The sequence below is a fragment of the Rhea americana genome, unplaced genomic scaffold, assembly GCF_003343005.1.
Source record: "Rhea americana isolate MKP2758 unplaced genomic scaffold, rheAme1 scaffold_404, whole genome shotgun sequence".
NCBI classification, from domain to species: Eukaryota; Metazoa; Chordata; class Aves; order Rheiformes; family Rheidae; genus Rhea; species Rhea americana.
In genome coordinates this window covers 64,814-84,778 of record NW_028186540.1, presented here as the reverse complement: position 1 = coordinate 84,778, position 19,965 = coordinate 64,814, and the positions used below count along the sequence as shown (strand labels likewise).

At 45.8% G+C, this 19,965-nt stretch overlaps 1 protein-coding gene across 3 annotated transcripts in view; it reads right to left on the bottom strand.

Annotated features, from left to right (window-relative positions):
* Positions 1-741: 741 nt before the first annotated feature.
* Positions 742-19,965, bottom strand: part of CCDC30 (coiled-coil domain containing 30) — a 37,727-nt gene continuing 18,503 nt past the window's right edge. For all 3 annotated transcript variants that reach the window (XM_085314467.1, XM_085314468.1, XM_085314469.1), the window contains 15 exons: positions 15,872-15,973; positions 15,119-15,244; positions 12,775-12,912; positions 11,461-11,612; positions 10,212-10,458; positions 8,296-8,469; positions 7,698-7,907; positions 6,889-7,046; positions 6,078-6,225; positions 5,352-5,473; positions 3,589-3,730; positions 3,280-3,416; positions 2,842-2,956; positions 1,918-1,985; positions 742-1,303 (listed from right to left, as the gene is read on the bottom strand). In XM_085314467.1, the coding sequence (XP_085170593.1) occupies positions 1,090-1,303; positions 1,918-1,985; positions 2,842-2,956; positions 3,280-3,416; positions 3,589-3,730; positions 5,352-5,473; positions 6,078-6,225; positions 6,889-7,046; positions 7,698-7,907; positions 8,296-8,469; positions 10,212-10,458; positions 11,461-11,612; positions 12,775-12,912; positions 15,119-15,244; positions 15,872-15,973 (2,253 nt within the window). In that variant the 3' untranslated portion in view covers positions 742-1,089. The remainder of the gene's footprint in view (positions 1,304-1,917; positions 1,986-2,841; positions 2,957-3,279; positions 3,417-3,588; positions 3,731-5,351; positions 5,474-6,077; positions 6,226-6,888; positions 7,047-7,697; positions 7,908-8,295; positions 8,470-10,211; positions 10,459-11,460; positions 11,613-12,774; positions 12,913-15,118; positions 15,245-15,871; positions 15,974-19,965) is intronic.

Sequence of the window (19,965 nt, the reverse complement as noted above, 5' to 3'; positions counted from 1 at the left end):
TGCCCCAAAATGACCTAGACATGCAAGGAGGGCRATAGGGGGACATGGGCCAAATGTCCCTCTAATGCCTTGCAGCTGCGCCTGTCCCCAAGGGGGCTGAGCTCTGCAGCACTGGCTGCTCCYGATGGACCACGTCGGGGCTGGTCGGAAGGAGGAAGCCACCCTGCCCCTCCAGGAGCGCTCAGGTCCCCTCCACCCTCCTCTGGGAGCTCTCCCATCTTCTCGATTCTCTCCTCAGCACGGACACAACTCTGTTCCCCTTCGTGAGTGCTCACATCCCCACTCCCATCCACGCCTGGTCAGTGCCTTCCTTTCCCCACGCGGAATGCTCTACGCCCTTCCGTTTCCCTCTTTGCTTGCACAGATCCCCTCCGTTCCCTTCTCTCCATGACCTGATTCCTTCCATTCCCACCCAAGCGCACCCTTATATCCTCCGTTCCCGTTTGTGAGCATTCAGGTCCACGCCACTCCCCTCCCCAAACACTGAACCGCTCCTTTCCCCACCGTGCACAACACCGCTCCTTCATTTTCCTTCTGGGCGTGCTCCCAGTCCCTTCCACCTTGCTCACTGCTTCTCTCCAGTCACAGCTACAAGCAGATTCCCTTTCTTCCCCTCCGTTAGCTTGCACAGAGGAAAAGGGAAGAGATAAGAGCGCACCTAGAGGGGAGCAACAAGCCTCTGAGTGTGGAYGGAGGGGGAGAAAAGTGGGCACACAGCAGGCAGTGGTGGGGACCAGAGAATGCGTAGGGGAACTTGCCCAGTTTTTATTTACAAAGGTGGGAGTTTGGACTGCACAGGGAATTAGGATTCAGTGGAACATGTACTTCATCCTCCCCCCCTTCACTTTTACTTAACTGATCTATGAATTTCAGCCATCGAGCTGGATGGGGGAATCACACACACACACATACCCCTACAGCTGGGTAAAATTAAAAATAGCCATTGAAGAATTTAGTTGAAAAATATCACAGAAATCACTGAATAAGTCATTTGGCAGTTCTCTCCTCTGCAGTCCTTGGCATCCTGAGACAACCAAAGCCCAGCCTCTGCAGTCCMGCTAGTGCATATTTGTCAAGGGTCTTCCCCGTTTAGAAGTTCTCACAGCTGATGCTCTGACTCTCCTCCTGCAGTTGGGAGGCAGTGGTGTCTCCGGGCGAAGCTACGTTTAAGTATCCGATCTCCGAAGGTTGAGAAGGAGATAAGCAAAAGGAGGACTCCTGGCTTTCAGCCCCTTCGTCAGGCTTGGTGTCTTGCGTGGCCTTCAGGATGCTGAGGSAGTCTGGCAGTTCTCGTGCCGGGAAGCTGAAAAAAATTTCCTCTCTTAAGCCATTTTGCAAACCATATCCGTCTCTGCCTACCGCTTGCGCGGCCTCATTGCTCCTCCCAGCACCTCTGCGAGGCAGCGCAGAGCTCTAGTGAATGCATTTCACTCGGGCTAAGGCTCAGACACACGTCCTCCAGGCAAGCAGCTAACAGCCCCCATCTCCCCCAGAGCACGCTGACTTGGGACAGACTAGCCATTACCCTCGGTGTTTACTCATCAGCACCCAAGGCTGCGAGCAGGCTGTCGGGCTGGGCCTCCGGCAAGCAGAGATCAGAGCTGCAGTCTCTGCCTTCCCCACTAGCGTGCTCGACTGCCTTTTGCCCGTTTCGGCTCAGATCCTGGTGTTCCCGGCTACACCAGACATTGAAAGTGTACTCAGGCACTCCCTGGACCCATAGGAAACTTTCTGACCATCCCATCAGTTTTATAGGATCTTTTTAATACTGCTTTTCTTGTAACGTGACAAAAAAAGACTCTTGGGGGTTAAAAAAAAAATGTGGAGCAGCATTTGTTTTGACAACCAAAATGCCCTGCTTCTCCCTTGCCACAAGCAGACAGGAACTGCCTGTCTTCTCCTTTTACCCCACAGTACCTGATACAGGGAGATGGCAACATCTTACTCTGTGGTTGGCGTTCAGGGAAGTTAACACTCTTGAAGTCCTAGAACAAGAAACAGGGACTTTCAGAGGAGCAGGCGCATGTCTGACACTGAATTTCCCCCAAATTTCAAGGTACAATCTTGGTCTTCAAAGTGCCCCCAATCTCCACAGAGCTATTAATAATATTTGTCCTTTGGGGTCTGAATCTAAACGGAAAATCAAGCAGCCCAGGTCAAAAAAAAAAAAAAAAAGACTAGATAAAAACAGAACACAATGAAAAACAGTTGTTTCTGCCCAGCCTGGAACAGTAGCTTCATATGTAACTGTTCATCTCCAAACAGAAAAATTTTCAAAATGCACCTCCAATTTTCAAAATGCACCAACATACCCCAAATCTACCCGTTTTATTTGGATAGTTTTGAAACAAAATCTTGGGACTTCCCTGGATTTTTCTCCATTTCTCCCCACCYGCAAAGGTCTTCATGAATTTTGTCAATCCAAAATTGTGTTTTTAGGTAACGAATATCATCATCCAGTACAATTCGGTCAATGTTACTGGTCAGCTTACTCTGAGGTTTTATCTTACACACTTAAAAAGAGCCAAAGTGAAATCTCTGCCCTTGTTAAAARAAGAACCTCATCTCCCAGCAGCTCTGAGGACTGGCTAGTGTGGCAGATATGTTGAACCTTTGGGGTCAAGGCAGCCAGCTCCCAGAAAGCCCCTACACAGCAATAAAGCTGTGACAGTCTCCTGTGTGCTTGTTGTCCCTCTCCACCAGATTTCCAGGGGAATGAGGGRTCAGTTCATCTCTTCTCTGGCACCTGAGCTGCAGCAACAGACACCAACCCTTGCTTGCTGGAGACACCAGCTCCTGCAACCCTTCTGCTGAGAACATGCCCCGCTCACCGCATCTCACCTCCACGCTGGGAGCGGGGATGCTCCTCAGAGCGCGCTGCGAGGCGTGCACATGGCCAGAGAGCTGGAGTTTGCTCTCGTGCAGTCGCATACTCTCCTCATCCAGGATCTTCACTCTGAGCATATCACACAACAAACAAGGCACAAATTATTTCCCTTCCAGCCACACTATGCTTTTGAAGGRGTGTTTTCCCTTCAAAACCTTTTGCTTCTACAGACCTCAGCCATACAGCAAAGCCTTTGCTGGGGAAAGGGCCTGATTACATCCCACAGCAATTTGAARGCCACAGCACTACTGATGGGCGCAATTCAGGCTTCCCTACACACAGAACAAGGATTTCTTCTTCAGAGACAGAGAGGGGCATAAAACTGTAAAATGGATGGGAAGAAGCAGGGTCCCAGGGTATCCCTCCCACCCTGGACATCAGCAAGTGCCTACCTGCTCTGGAGAGTGGCAATCGTAGACTTGTTGCTCCAAGGGGTCTCCTCCTGGTCAGAGATCTTCTGGAGGAGCCGTCGTCTTTCCTGGAGTAATTTCTCATTCTCTGCAGTGATCTGTGCAATCAGCACCTTCCCCTGAGCATTAATGCAGAAAGAAATAACCACAGTTACACTCCACTCTTCTCTAGCCTCTGTAAATTTTACAGGGCTTTACCAAAAGGGTCACCATCATCACCTACAGCAGACGTGCTGTAGGCAGCTCCTCCGTCTTCCCTCATGAGGGAAGCCCTGTTATACGTTCTCTCACCTTTTCCACTTGGAGCTTTGACTCGCTGAGCTCACTTTCAAGCTGCTTAATTTTACTGTCCCTTTGTTTCACCTCATGGATAAACGTCTCCTTCGCTCTGCGGATCTTGTCTTTGTGGCGGAGCTGCATTTCGTTGTATTTCCTGCGGAGGCACAAACATCAGGCCACAGAACGCTTTTGTGTTCCGGGTCTAGAACAAAGCAGGAGGTCTCCTGCACTTATTCAAGCTTGCCAGTCTAAGCCTCACCAATCTACTAAACTCCTTTTGGCAGTGAAGCAAAAGGCAGAGCGAGTACATTGATGTTCTGGACTGTCTTTCACAGCTGGGTCTGACCAGTTTGTTGTTGTGTTTTTTTTTTTTTCTTTTGTAGTGAGGGTTACACTGTTAAGTTACAGTATCAATCAAACAGAAGTTGACTGAGGGAAGAGAACCCAAAGCATTCCCCAAATTGACTCTCAGCTTTACAAATCCTTTGGCCTTGCCCTTCTCAGCTCTGCATTCCATACCTAAATACCAAGTAAGGCTATGAAGCCACCAAAATTGGAAGCAGTGTGGAAAGGATAAACAGCAGCAGCTTATTTATTTSGAAGGGGAAGTACTTGGGGGAAAAAAAGGAACATGAAGGAAAGCAACCCAYGGGATGGAGGCTGCTCAGATGTGCTATGCCCAGCCCTGTGCCTGACCATTGCAGCTTGGAGCAGGACAGTGAGCCCTTTGCTGCTGCAGCCAGGCTTGCGTCCCACGTCTTCCTCACGCGGGCAGAGGGGAGYCGTGGTGCTTTCCCGAATGCTGGCAAGGCAGCACCCATACAGGAGGGGCTGGATTTCCTATCTTTCTAACAGCTACCTCAAGACCTGCAGCGCTCCTCCATCTTTGCTTCTCACCTCTTCCTGTATTTATTTACTGCTTTAGGTTAACATTCAAATAACAGGCTCCCACAGAGGCAAGCAGTAACCTCACAATCACATGTGGGAAAGAGCCAGGGTGCTGAATCCAGGATAATTCAACCTACATGCCGAGAAAAGTCCCAGACTTCACCCATCCTCACCTTGCTACTGCTGCAGTCCTTCAAATCAAAGTTTTTGCAGGCACTGCAAAGGATGTGAGGCCTAAGAAGGATCCTGAACAGCACACRTCAGGCAAACAGAGTGGGTCTCAGAAAGAGACAGCTACTTCAGTGAGCACTGCTTATAGCTGCAGCACGTTGGGGTTAAAAATTTGTCTCTATTGAGACTTGTGATCTTTACTCTTTTCCTCAAATGTGCCTCATTTAGGTAGGAAATAAATGCTCTCATCTACTTTTTATTGTGAGAATTCGGGCAGAGAGGAAAAATCACATCAAAAAAAGGAAAAGYCTCTACCAAAATTAGTGATATTTGCACGTTTGCTCAAAACTTATGAAAAAAAAAAGCTACTCTGCTTCAAATTAGATCAAAAGAGCATGGGGAGTAACAAACAGTTCCATGAAGCAACTCTGCTGGACCACATCTTAGACAACAGCACCCACATGCTTGACCCCCTCTCTCCTCTGCACCACCATCAGCTGTCAAGGAGAATTCAAAGTGGTAGCAGATGTGTGATATATAACACAGCTGAASACAAAGGTGTTAGGTTAAGGCAGATCTCTCAGTGCTAGGTGTCTTGAGCAGGTGAGACATGAAAACCTAGGACATAGTTAAATCCAGCATCACCTCTGGGAACATCAAGAGCAACTCCCGGATAGTTTTTGTTCCTTCAGATCTGCTGCTGCTTCAGTCATTACCTGACATACAGATCCTTCTGGTTCAGGAGACGGACTCCTTCCTCATAAAGGGCTTTATTTTCCTCCTTCAGCAATGAAAGTTGCTCTGAAAGCTTCTGATTCTCCTTGTGACACTGGAGATGCTGAAAAATAATGTTTTTTTATTTGCATGCATGATATTTGTAGGGGCTCTGCACCTCCTTTCAGTCTGGTCTCCAAAGCTTCTCTGTCATAAATGCCAGTGTTCTCACTAAGGCCTCTCCCTCCCTTCTCCCAACCCCTCCCCTCCCCCTTAAAATTGGAGGAATGTGAATTTCTGTGCTGCTGGGGAACAGCAGGCTTCGACAGGACAGACAGTGGTAATGTAGCCTTACAGACTGTGGACTCTGCTGAAATTCTCCTRCTAAAAGCTCTGTACTCTGCAAGAAAAGGGGATGGCCTGTTCCACTTGCCCTCTTGTGCCTTGTAGGTCTTCTTCCCTGCCCTCAAAGCTGCATTCCCAGGAAACCTACTAGAGATGTGATAATGCTCTTCTGCAGCCCCTGTTTAAACCAGTGGAATYTGCAAGGGCTTGGCACCTGGTACGTTTTGACTCTAGTTCACCAGTTCCTAGGCACAGATTTCACACTGGAATGTCCCATTTCCCAGCACAAACTGTTCCCTAGAGCTCACTAGTCTGCTCTGGAGCCAGCCTCTAGCACAGCATCACTTTGGGTGGTGAGGACTCACCTGGATGCTGCAACTCACCTCGCTCGAGTCTGCTTTCCTCTCATCTTCTAGGACGTGCAGAGTCTTGGCCTGCAGCTGGACATGCATCTTGGCCAGTGACGCCTCTGTCTCACGTGAGTGCTGGAGCTGCTGCCGCAGCTCCTCCACCTGCTGCTCCAGTAGCTTCCTAAAAGCATGTCAGTGTGACAGTGAGAAACTGTGACATGGAGGCCAGCCCGTGACCTGCTACCATGGGTTCAAGACTGGCTCTTGTTGAGGCTGTGTGTTAGGAGAGGTGATGAGACAGTTGGACAGGCTCAGCCTGTCGCACTTGGAGGTGGCCACACATCAGGGTAAAGCAGTGGTCCAAAAACAGCCTCATACTGGGCAGCTTCGGGGGTAGAAAGAAATCATTACCTACTGGATGCCCCTAGGTATCAGTGCAATGTCAAATGCTACATGTTCTATCTGGTAACATCAATCCTAGGATGAGGGGGTGCACAAGAAAGGGCACTGCTGGCATCTCCAGGGTAAACAATCACCAAACCAAACCATAATGCTGGCAGGAGGGGCCACGCACCCTCTGAGGCGGTTGAAGTTTCCAAAACAAATCACTTAAATCTTATAAAAAGAGGATTCTGTGGGGATCTGCCCATGTGCTCAACAGTGTACATGTCACTGCACGGCCCCTGTAGGTCAGAAAGAGGGGGGGGGAGGCACAACCAGTGGCCAGTGACTCCTGGAGCCCATCTAACAGCTATAGGACGTAGCTGGCAAGTTGGCACAGAGGCATTTGCTGGCATGCACCTTCCCTCTACACATGTCACAGCCCATATCCAGCTCTAGGTACCTTTTCAGGCACTCCTCATGGAGTTCCTGCTGTACTCGAGCTTCATTTTCTCGGGCCTCTTTCAATTCCTCCTCCAGGAGTTTCTTGTCTGAAACATGGGCCTCTACCAGAAGGAGCTGGTGTTGTGATTCCTTCAGCTTTTGCTGGAGCTTTGAGATCTCGGGTCAAAATTGGGCACAGATTAAGCTTTCTGAATTTATAGGCCAGTAATTGAAACAAAGTAGTCATGGAAATGAAAGATTTGCTTGCTTCTGTTCAGGAGTACTTATTTCTGTGTGTCTTTGCAAAGTCCATTAAAAGTAAAATCTTTCCAATGACTGTCAGATAACGGATCAGATACTGTATCACGAATTAGCAACAATCCTTTTTATACTTAATTTGATCCTGTACACTTCAGATCCAAAAGACTCCAGTGAATGGTGCAGGGAGGTGGCAGAATCAATGCCATGGAAAACACAAGCTTTTGTAATTCACCAGGTTGCTACGAACAGCAAGTGTCTGCAGTGAGAATGTGACCCAGGCTGCCCAAACCAGCCAGCCCAGCTACCAGTATACTCAGCGATACTGAATTTTAAAGACAAGAGTTGAGGTATCAGATTTTCATTCTGTTGTATTAATTATATTCCTGCTAATAACAGATATGCTTCCCGAAACATTCAGCCAGCCTCCCAAATGATCTCAAACTAGCAAAACACACTTCAGACTACTGATTCATGAACTGATACTGCTTCTTTTCTGTAGTGAAGAACAGCTGCACGTAACTGCTAAAAACGTGATTGATGTTAACTTACTCCAAGTTGACAAGTTACCTTTTTTTGTGCTTCGCATACTTTGGACTTCTCCTGTGAAAGTTTCTCTTGCAGGCTACTTTGCAGTGTATCAGCCTGCGAGCACTTTAAGAGCTCTTGTTCAAGCTTTTTGACCTTCTGCTGGCTTTTTTCCCACTGTGCTGAGAGAGAGGAGTATGTTTCAGTTGCATCCACAAGTTTTGCACGGGCTTGCTTCAGCTCAGCTTTGACCTGAGTTTGAAAGAAGAAGAAATCAAGCTCGCATTTCAATATACAGCATCTAAAATGTCTTGATCAGGAAAAGGGTAATAGGATTACCAGGCACTGGGCAAAAGTAAAATAGAAACAGAGGGAGTGAGTATAGTATATTTTATTTGGAGGCAGTGCAATTCCCACAGAGCACACTTGAGAGCCTCAAATACTGTATGGTCAAACTTTTTTTGAAAAATTTAACTGGAAACACTAGGGAGAGAGTGAGATATTAACAGACTCAGAAAGTCACCAGTGCTGACGAGAGTGCAAATGAGGCCAAGCCTGTTGAAATCAGCACCCCAGACCTCCTATGATTTGTAAAATGAAATGATGCTCTCTCAAGCGCTCCTATCTGCTCTGCTCCTACCTTGGTACATTCCTGCTGGAGCAAGAGATTTTGCTTTTGTAAGTCAATGTTTTTCTCCCTTTCATATTTAAGCTCCCTCTCAGCTGAGCTGCACAAGTTCTGAACACGACGCAGATCCTGCCGCAGTTGCTGCATTTTTTCCTCCTGCTGCTGGAATCGTTCTTCAGACAGACTCTGCAGAAAGAGGGAAGTAACAAAGGTGATGGGAAAATTACCTTCAAGGAAGGATAAAGATCAGCAGTTAAGAGATCGATGAAGAAAGCCAAAGTACACCAGTAGGGTTAATGGAAATTAAGAGGGGTACAGTCAGGCAAACATTTCTTCTTCTTCCCACTTGAGCAGCTCCGTCTGCCCCACCTTGGCCATACCCTCAGAGGGACTGATACAACTGTTGAGGTTGAGGAGGAAGATACAATAACCTGGATCAGGAAACAAATCCCCGTTAAAACTAACCTGACAAGTAAAAGCAAAACAGCACAAGTTGTTTTAAATCAGACCCATTCCTGAGCTGGTTCCTGGCCATGTCCAGAGTCTTGTGCCAGAGCCTTGCTAAGACACCAAGCACAGGTGAAATATCCAAAGGCAGAAGGAAGAAATTGCAGCAGCAGTATAGGAATAACATGCTGGCACAATGCCACATGACCACCCCACACCATTGACTTCTGCTCTGGTTGTCACAGGCAAACAGGTCTGTCTGGCTTTCAGAAAATAATCGAGCTCTGCCTCCATAGCACTTCAGTCCCTCCATCTTCTTGGAAGTGCCTTTTGTGCAAACTCCAATCTTCTTCCCACATGCAGGGTATCAAAATCTTTCTTCACAGCATCACTTTAAGCCATCTACTGATCTGCATTCTGACATCTTTACCCCCTGCTCTTGGGATCAAATGAAATCCACTGAAGATCAAGCTTTCTTCTCAGAATAAATCCCCTACTGGGGGGAAGGGGGAATCAGGGATATTTTTTTTCTCCTGCTTCCATCAGGATCCCTTTCAGCACCCCCTCTACATCTCGTATTTTGCTTTGGCAGACAGTATATTTTTCTATAAAGACTTTACACTTCTTTGTATTGGTATGGTGCTGATCCTCTTTCTCTTCCCACTCCTGTCTGCAGGCCATTCTGTTCTCTCTTGCCTTCCAAATTCCTGTACATAATCCTTGCTTCTCCTCAAATTCCCAGTCCTGAATACCTCCATGATTTCTTTCTCTTTTGGCAGGGATAGCTGCTCTTCTTTTTTTATATCACATGGCAAGGCAGATGAACAACTTGAATTTAAAACACAGCTATATGAAGTGTCATCAAATGTAGATCCTGTCTGCCACCTAGTAGAATAACTGGAGAGCAGTAACTGAGACAAGGACATAAGGCTGTGGCAAAACCCAGCTGCCTGTGAGCTGCTACAGCAAGTCAGCTAAATTCAAGCATTTGGATATAAGAGCAGAAAATCCTGTTCTTATACCCAAGTGGAATACCAAGGGAAGTGGAATTGCTTCTGCCTATACCAAAAGTGAGACCATTATGGGAATACCAAGTCCAGCTTTGTTGTTCACACTCCAAAAAGGTTTAAAACATTATGTAAGGACCAGATGATCTCCAGAGGTTGCTACTAACCCCAACTGTACTGATTCTGTGACTGTAAATCTCATTTCTTTCATGTGCACAAAGAGAGCCAGAGCCATTGAGTTTACTCAAGTTCCCACAGTGGAAAGCATCTTTTACATCTAAAAACATGACAAAAGGAAAGGAAACAATGACACTGCTCAGTCTCAGAACTTTTCACCGGGATATCAGTCAGCCTCTTACCTCTGTCAGTATGCTAACATTACAGCACTGCAAGGACTGGCTCCCAGGCCACCTTTTAGTTAGGTTTTGCCACTAAATTAGTGAAAAAACACAGTGCAGATGAGGCTGCCCATACCTGTTTAATGCTCCCATCTAAACTGCCTGCAGAATTCTGTGATAAGAGAAACTTGTTCTCTCTATGGACTATGCCTTGATTCCTCTTCAAAACGTCTTCATCCATGCTGTCATGCTGCTCCCATGTAGCCACAATATCTTGTTTTAGCTGGGCAATTTCTTCCAGTAACAACTCTTTTTCTTCATTGCTCTCCTTTAGCTGCTTTTCTAGCTCCTCCCTCTTCTTGTTGCTTTCTAGTAATTCAGAACTTGAAGGAGAAATAGTAAAGATAATGTAACTATATACACCCACAAGAAACCACTCTCTGAACGAGAAACTTGGAATATGACAGTCCAGTGAAATGTTCAAAACAACACTGAAGGCTCTCTGGACGCCTCAGATGGCATCCAGAAATGCATCTAGCAGTTCTGGGCAAGGGTCAATCTCCCCTGGACAGTGATCCATAAAAAAATGTGGAGTCCACGTGAGCTAGGTTCCACTCATAAGCGCATGGGAGCACTCGCACAGTGCCTTGCTGCACGGAAATACAGGCTCAGGCCAGTGCCAGCTCAGCAATCTATGCTCTCCCACTCAGCTGTCTCTCTGACCTATCTCCTGATCTGAACTATATGCCTTTATAACCCAGCCCACCTGTCTTAGTAGGGTTTTACTTTAACCCAGTACCCAGTTACCCAGGTAACTGAAAACTGACTGTAAATATATGGGGTTAAATCCAGGTTTTTACTTATTAATGAAAGCCTAAGCACAGATGCTCTATCTTCAAGTTTCCACTGCCTGTGAAAAGGGGACATATATCCCACGTCTGCTGACATCTGTCCTTAAAGGACAACTGAAATCCATATCAGGATGTGCATCATCAGCTGCTAGGAGCAGGCAGCTGGTTCCTCATCGTGTTTGCAGAGCTGTTAGCCCCAAGGTGCCCTAGCCCACAACAGGAATTCTTTGGGACTATATTAGTGCAAATACAGCATCACTCCAAGAGAAAAAACATGCTCCCAAAAGACACTTACACAGTTAGGAGCAGACAAAAAAAAAGGGGGGGGGGGTTTACTCCTAACTTATCATTATTTGACTAAGGGAGATGCTTATCCATCAAAAGCTCTATAGAGAGACGATTATTGTTGCCATAGAAGTGGACACAAAGCAACCATCCCTGTTCTTCCCAGAAGCAGCACTGCGAGGATTTTTAAAAGGCTGGACAATTAGCAGATAGGGTGCAGAAAATACCAAAGGCCTTGTTAAGGTTTACCAGAGCAGTTCCTGTTCAGCCCTCAAGTTTTGGATCCGTTCTTCCAAAAATACTACTTTAGCCATCAGTTCTTCACCTGCCTTTCCATCTGCAATTGAATCTTCATGTTTTTGCTTGAGTTTGTTAGTTTGTTCTTGTAGGAGTTCAGAGACCTGTAAGGTCAGAAAACACCATGACTTTGATTTTCTTTGGTCTCACGGAAATCTTTTGAGCAGTATAAGGCAATTTGTGGAGACTCCAGCAAGAAAACGCTTGGGATTCTGTAGCTAAATCACCATGGTTCTTCACCCTGAGATATACATGCAAGTCCTATTTTGTGCACTGGAAACAGCTGCGTGTAAACGATCATCAAATCACACTTCTTTGATTTCATTCTTCTGCTGCCCATCTGTAGTTCCCAGCATCACGTGTCCTACCTCTTTACAAAACTAGCAACTCTTGAGAAACCAGTAAGGGTACACGATACGTACTCAGCTGTCTCACACACACAGCATCCTCCATCCATGTGAACATGCTTTCTTATGCTAACGGGGATGCTGAAAGGGATTTTGATGGAAGCAGGGGAAAAAAAATCCCTGACTGGTCTTGTCAGGACAGATGATACTGCCACATCCCACAGTGCTGGATCCATGGGCCCCACCCCAGTTGGGAATGTTAAGCCTTTCCGACCTGTATGCTACATCTTCCATAAGGCACTGTGATTGCACACAGACACATCTTCTTAACGACATAAAAGGCTCATACAGAACAGGAAGGTGACAACATCCAACAGGAAACAGCTTTTAGGACACAGAGCTGAGGTATCTCAACTGAAGAAAGGCCGCAGGGTGAAATACACCTGAACGCACTTCCTATGGACAGCTGTTCTCCTGTTTCAACACCACCTAATGCCATAATGCTCAGCAACAGCAGACCCAGAATTTCAGACAAGAAGAGAGGGTGGAAGAAAAATAAAAGGAGCAGGAAACGAAGGGAGGAAGAGTGCACAGGGACACAAGAATTCCTAGACTGGGTCAGAACCAGAATCTAGTCTAATATCCTCCTGCTAAACAGTACTGAAATCAAATCCCTCACAGAAAGATGCTGTTAAATCCACTAAACCCAAGTGATGATTTTAATTCTAGCATTGCTTTCATTCCTAAAGCACTTGAATTTTAAATCAATAATTCTTCCTGAGGTAATTTTAACACTAATATTTTAATTCCAGGTCTTTTTAGCCACACTAAGATGCATTCCTATCTTTGAGCAATATGCACAAGTAGCTGCTGTCTGCATCAGACACTGGAACGATGGTGATTTCTGTATATTTCTCACCTCTGTATCTAACAAAGCATTATCTTTTTGTAGCTTCTCGTGGTATACTTTAATGAAATCTCTGTTTGCTGATGTTCTTTGGAGACTCTGGAAGTCATTAGAATGGCTTGTAAGCTCTGATTTTGAGTCAGGGAAATCCTGGTGGGGAAACAACAGGAGTTAGCAGATATAATATACCTCTAACTACAAGTTTAGAAGAGCTTTCTCCACTCAGATGTCCAGAAATCTCTTAGAAACAAGAATAAAGTTCCAGTTATTGCAAAGAGCTCTTTGAAAAGCATCAGTTCATGGCACAGCACATCACATACACAGTCATCATTACAATTTACAAGAAAGAAAATACTGCCCAAGTTACCAGCCCATTATGTGTTTTTTGGCATCCCGACAAAAACAACRATGAACAACCTCAAATTCTTACCTCCAGGTGTCATGACAGCCCAATGATTTCATGCCAAGCTAAACTCCAATACTCTGCTGGTAAATGATTTGCCCCAACACAGCTGTTCTGGGAACAGGGAAGGAACTCAACTGTCGACTCAGGAATCCTACCAAATACAGGCAAAACTCTCTGTTTTAAAGACTATTACAGCTGTCCAGTCTAACACAGGCTGCTGGATTTCACCTTGTGATTCCCTTGATGGAAAAATAGTCTTCTCTGCAGCTTAAGCAAAACCATMAGCCAATGATGGTGGCTGAATTACAACCAACTTTATAGAGATGTATGATTTTGATTAAAAGATCCCTGGATTACAAGTAAACTGAACTACTGGGAAGTAAAAGTTAGACACACTCCTTCTGCTCTTCCCATTATCCCAAAACCAGAAAATTTATTTTCATAAGTGTACTTAGAGATAAATCTAGCCACTTCCTAACCTGCTCTTCRGCAAGGCCAGCCCTGCATCCTGAGCTTTTGCAATGTGAATTTGTTGTCTAACAGCACGAAAAAGTCTTGTCCTCTAGAGGACACTGTTCCTCCAGCAAGACCTCAGCATATGTACAGTTGTGCCAAAATACCAGGACTATTGTTGCATGAGCTTATATTCACAGAAGCGATGTGACTCACGGCTGATTTAAGGCCTCTCAGAGTGGGATTTTTTAATACATAGATGCAATCCTCTCGTCACCAGTCATCCTCAGGTCTCCCTAGACTGACTGATCCAGGCAGCRTATCTGTGATTTTCAGCCTAAGTAGGCACCTTTTCTGCCTCTGCCTGTGTCAGTCCTCATGTAATTTTGCTGGCATCCCACACTGCCTCCTCTCTAGTGCTCCACTGGAAGACTGTAGCAGCAACAACTCTCCTAGCAGAGATAAATCTGCCAAACTTCATCTAGCAGTTAAACTGCTTCAAGTAAAGTGGACTGAATTCCTTTAGGGCATGCAGTGAAAAGCAGCACCGAGATCCTCAGYAAGCTGTTCACATAGACTTCTCTTACTTGTGGGTGTTTGACTACATATCACATCATAATCTGGTTAGGAAAGACTACTACTAAAATTAAAGAGTATTTATGCCAAACAGACTCAGAATTAGCCAGTTGATCTTCCTCAGAAAAGCAATCATTGCTAATGGATAACTGAAGTTGTTCTGCAGGGAGCTCTCGACTGAAATATCCCAAGTATCTGTGCCACAACATGACAGGGGAGACGTAGGCTCATCTGACTGCATYCACCTCCCCACTCAGGCTGCACTGTAATGTATCACATACAAATGAGTTAGGGAATTTCTTCCTGGAGGTGCAACCTTGTATCAACAAGCATCAGCAATAGGAGCAGAATTTCTTCCAAACCAGCTCCTTCCAATAACCAGGCTAATGTTAGGTTCTCAGAAGTGTAAATTCATTTCAGTTTGCTTTTCTAAGGATTATGGGATTGGGAAAAAACGTGCAAATCAATGATTCATGCCTCTTATAATCACAAATCACTATGTAATAAATATTTAGTCTGAAAGCTTCCACTATGCCCTCAGGTTTTGCCTACCAAGTTTGGGTTACTGTTCTGTTATTAGATTAATTGAAAAGAAAAATAAATAATTGAATTGTTTCTAACTTCATAAAAGCAGTTAGATTTAAAATCATCTGCCAAAGAACCTTTGAAAATGGCTGTACTAGGGAAATAAGTCAAGAGAAGTCAAGCAACACCTTTCGTAGGCAACTTAGGATGTTTCATGCGGTCACATAGGCAACTGCCTCTTGGAAGGAATCTCATTGCTGGAGCTATACACAGACCCTCCTGGAAGAGCAGTGCCATAAGAAAAATTCCTTGCTTCCCAAACTAGGAAAACACAGGTCATTCTTCCCGGAAAAACAGCATCATTCTGTCTCTGATACACATCTGACTGCACCATACCTTCTTTTCGGCCTTCAAATCTTCTCGTAACAGTTCAAGTTCAGATGCAAGTTGCTTTCTCCGCTCTCTCCGCTCTCCCAGTTGACTTCCCAACTTTTCTATCTTTTCCTGACAGCTTTCCAGCATCTGGAACAAGTAAGATTAGCAGCCACTTTTACTGTATCAGTTAAGCTAGCAAAATAGGAACAAAATGTAGAAAACAGGTATTCTACAAAAACCAGGGTGGGAAAAATGCTTCTCAAAAGTTGCCAGCAGGACTCGTGCACCTTACACTCAGGCCTGGTTGGGCACCTCTGAAGGCCTGAAGCCTTCACCTGACTCAAGGTAGGCAGGCAAGTTCTCTCTCACAACCACAAGCCCTGCCTTCTCCACAGACGAAACCTGGCAGATACTGCTGTCTGGCTGACGAGCGACAAATAGACAGCAACACCAGCACCAAAACAGTTGGGAATCAGCCYTGTGGCAAACGTACCTACACACTATGCACACTTCACTAAACTCTCTAAACAAGAGCCAAGTAGAACTTCAGGTCTTTATATTCCCTCCATGAGGGGTAAATTAATCCTCCACACATGTAAACCCTTCACCCTCACAAGCAAGTCAACATGCTTAGTTAGCTGCTTTCCTCCAGAGAAGCGCATCCATCTGTTTCACATGAGCTGATGGGCTACAAACTCTCAGAAGGAGGTGAGGAAGAACTCCCCCCCCCTCGTTTCTAAACAGATTATTTATTGCCCAGGGAAATCCTCTTACCTCTCGCATTTCTTGTGCTCCATCAGTCGATGCTTGCTCTTCTCCAGTTATCCCAGTTTTGTTCTTCTGCACTTCAAGTAACTCCATCTCTAAACTTGTGATCTTAACATACACAAATCACAAGTTAAAACAAACCACTATGCACAACTACTACTAAATTTGCTCTTTGAGCAGCTGTTACAGAATAAACCCCAGGTTTGGAAGTRAGGAGTAGGAGGGGATGTGGACAGCTGCCAGTGCAAGCTAGCTGCAGCTCAGATCTTTCAGCCTGCTGCTTCAAAGTGCAAGAAAGTTCAAGGCCAAGTAGAAAAACGAAGGAACTCAATCCACAAAAGGAGCTCTGGAAGGACTTAGGAAATCAGGTGTGACATAGAGTTGAAATTSAAAGACCTATTCCTCCTGCATGACTGAATGATAGCTTGGGGGTTCAAAAAGACTTTGGAGCTGTTGGAAGGGACCTCTAGAGTAAAATAACTTATGGGTCTTCTACATGCTGCTCTCCCAAGAGGCGCAGCTGAGGACCCCATCAGTCCCTCTGCTGTTACTGTAGAGGCATCTCTGATTTATAACATGGGTCATTCTCCTTTCCCACACTTTCACAATGCTCAGGCAGTCGCGTCCGCACCCCCGTGACGGAGCTCGTCCAAGCAGATGCTGGAAGCAGTCCACACGCTTGTCCGAGTCCCTCCAATGCCCAGAGGAGGCTGCAACTCCCTCCTGCAAGGCCCCAAGCACTCTGGACTCAATCCAGCAAAGCACTGTGCTCTGTGCTTTGCTTGGCAGACATGAGTCGCTTAGCTGAGGGCTCTGCATACTCCCCATGTCAAAAGATAAAAGCAGAATTCAGTGCTTTGCTGGACTCTGATTTTGCCCCTCTACCTGAGCAGTTTTCCAGAGTGGGGCATCTTGTAGAGATAATTATTAGTCCTCRATTTTTACAGGGCTTAAAGTAATTCAAAACACTGATTTCCCATCCTGATTACAGTTCCTACAGACCCTTCTGAAAAATCCAAGTATTGGCACTAACTACTCAGCTCTGCCCATAACAACATCCATTTGTTCCACTGTGCACTCAGATGCCTTCTGCTTTTTTCACTCTTCTTTTGCATGTACTCAGAGGTCATTTTTCATTCCTTTCTGACGGGAGTGCAAAATCAAAGAACTGTTATGTCTCTCCAAATCCCAGGCTGCCTTAAGTGATTACTAAAGAGCAGACAAAGCCTAAAAGGGAGAGTTTGGCTTTCACTGATGGGCTTCAGACACAAGATGATTCTGTTGAAGCTCCCAGCAGGGAATGATCTCTAATGCAGAGGGAAGCTGACATGATACAGTTTTCTATGACAGACGGTGTTACCAAGCCAGGTACTAAAAGAAAATTATTTCAAGGCCCCCAGAATCACAGGCTTCCTTATATGTTTTTGAGCTTTTAGCATAAGAGCAAAGATTGTTTTGGTGGGGTGAAGCATCCTGGTCTCTTACAGAAGAGCTGGAGGGCAATACGCTCTATTCCTGGTACATGACCAAATGATCGCTTGGAGGTTCAAAAAGACTTTGGAGCTGTTGGAAGGGATCTCAAGAGCTAAATAACCCACTCCTCAMAAAAAAACACCTTAGTCAGGAACTTGATGTCCAGCTATGCCATTCTAACATTTTGCTTTTTTTTTTCCTCCAGGCCACTAACTTCTAAGCATTTAAATTGGGCAGATATATCTCACCCAARGACAGAACAATACTCGCATTGTGTTCTGGTGTCCTCGTTCTGTGTCAGCAGCCTAATGGGTCAGGATTTGCGTAGGCATGCCAAAACAGAAAAGAGTTCCAAGCACTCCTCACCCAGGGCAGCCTGGCAAACACCCAGTAGAGCTGCTTTCTCAGGGCTCCAATGCACCTGCCTTCATGTGGCTCTTCCCCTGTGACATCCAAAGCACCAAAAAGCCACTCAGAGAYAGTGTGCGCAGCTTTGCAGTCCTCCATCTCAGCAGACCTTGGATCCTGATGAGCCTTAATCCACCCTCCTCCTCTTCCCTGTGGCCTGCCTGCCTCTCCTCTGCTGTCCTACGTGCCGCTTTTCTGTGCCCAGCAAAACGCAGCTTCAGTGGCTGCCAAGCACATGCCGGCCAGAATGCCTTGCATCTCCTTGGCTACTTGGTGCTCCCTGCAGCGTTCACCCTGCATTCCCCACAGTAGCATTCCCATGGATCTGTTTAATAACAAACCAAGCATAGAAGGGACTTCTCCAAACTGAAAATGCATTTTGCTTCATTTGCAGAGGAGTGATTTTCTTCTCTTTATTTTAGTGAGAAAAAGGGAAACATTTTCATGTGAGACTGAACAGAACTTTGGTTTAACAAAAGCATAGTCATGGYGGACAGACCTCATGCCATTCCCATCATGGTCAGAGCCTGCTCTTRGCTCCTTAGCTAGACACTTAGAAACACAACATCTTCCAGATCCTCATCCTTCAGAAGCTATTTTATCATGTCTTCAGTCTGTCTCACCATCATTGGAGACCTTCCCTCAGAACCAGAGGCCACTTTGAAGGAAGAAAAGGTGAATTCCTTTAACAATTCATCTTGAAGACGTGTAGCTGTTCCAACTTTCACAAGGGATATGCCCTTACACATGTACCATCTTTGTACAACACCTTTTAACCCAAAACCAAACGTATGGACATGTCCAAGCACCATTCGCTCCCAGTTAAAAACCTGTCTGCACGCTTCCTTCTTGGCTCAGAAATCCAAGTCCCTCTAGGGATGCTACAAGCTGGTCCTGCTGCCTGGCAGCCTGAGACCATGGTAACTCCAGAGAGCATCTCTTAGCCACAGACAGRAAGAATAGGGCAACTCAGCCCAAAGAAGGAAAAACTCTTGGCCAAGCAGCAAAGCCTTCATTCAACCAAAGGTAAAGACCTTCACAGCCAGCCTTTTGGGGAGAAACCCATCTAGTAGGATCAGCTTTTGGTTTCCTGTTCTCTCTGGCTAAAAGTTGGAAGGGAAAAGGTACCTCTTCAGCTGTCCTGCCTGTCTATAAGGGATCATATGCCTTGGTAGTGATGCTCCACAAATGCTGCAGACAGTATCTGCCTGCAGGCAGGCAAGCAGTCACAAAGCAGCAGATAGTACCTAAACTGTCAGGCACTCGACTGTACCTACATTCCTCTATAGATAAGATCATAGGATGCTCCTCACAAAGCTACTTTAAATGGAATGGGGAGTTCCTAATCAAATTAAGGCTAAAGATCACTCTGACAAAGGCAGTATTAGGCTGAGAAGCTTCAACAGCAGCCTAATCCTTGCTGAAAGCATGGAAGGAGATGGATCWGCAAGTCTTGCAAGGAAGCCTCTGACACTTCCAGGGCTAATTGAGCCCTGGTGTTTCACCTCTGCAGTTTCCCAGAGACTTCCTGATAGTTGCATGTGAATGAGGGAACTTGTGGAAATAACTAAGACTTTCTATCAGCCTCCAAAAGTCAAAGGATCTCCTGAACAGCCTGTCCTTGTCTTATCAACAGGAAACGATCTAGYTAGCCCTGGATTGAGGGTGCCCAAGACAGAGTTGGAGACAGTTTATGAAGAGACTAGTAAAATCACTTCTTGATCAAGACTGAGCAGAGCTTCTCCAGATAAATGAGCATATCCTAGCTCTTCAAAAGGTGATATCCAGCCATGCCCATCCCATTCAACAGCAGCTGCTGCAGTAAGAGAAAACAAGTAYGAAAGAGAAAAACTCTCTGTCCTCTCAATTTTGGGATTTTCAGGCAGGGCTGTCCACAGGCAGCACAGATTCTGTGCACCCAAAACTGCCTCACTGTTTGTCACAATGCGCTGGCAGGTCCCTTCAATGCGGTGTTGGGGGGAAATGAAAACTGCAATCTTTTGTCACTAGGGCACTTAAACAGGGTCTTTCCTGGGATCAAGGGGCACCCTTGTCCCACAGTGATTGTTTTCATCTGTAGGACTCATCTGGAGAGGGACTAGAGATTGAAATCAAGGCCTGGCCTTTTACCAGGGCCTGCCAGAGACAAGGCAGAATTCATGGGCTTCAGGAAAATCTCTTGCAGGCAAYCGTGCCTCTGCTTTGAGCCCCAGGTAGAC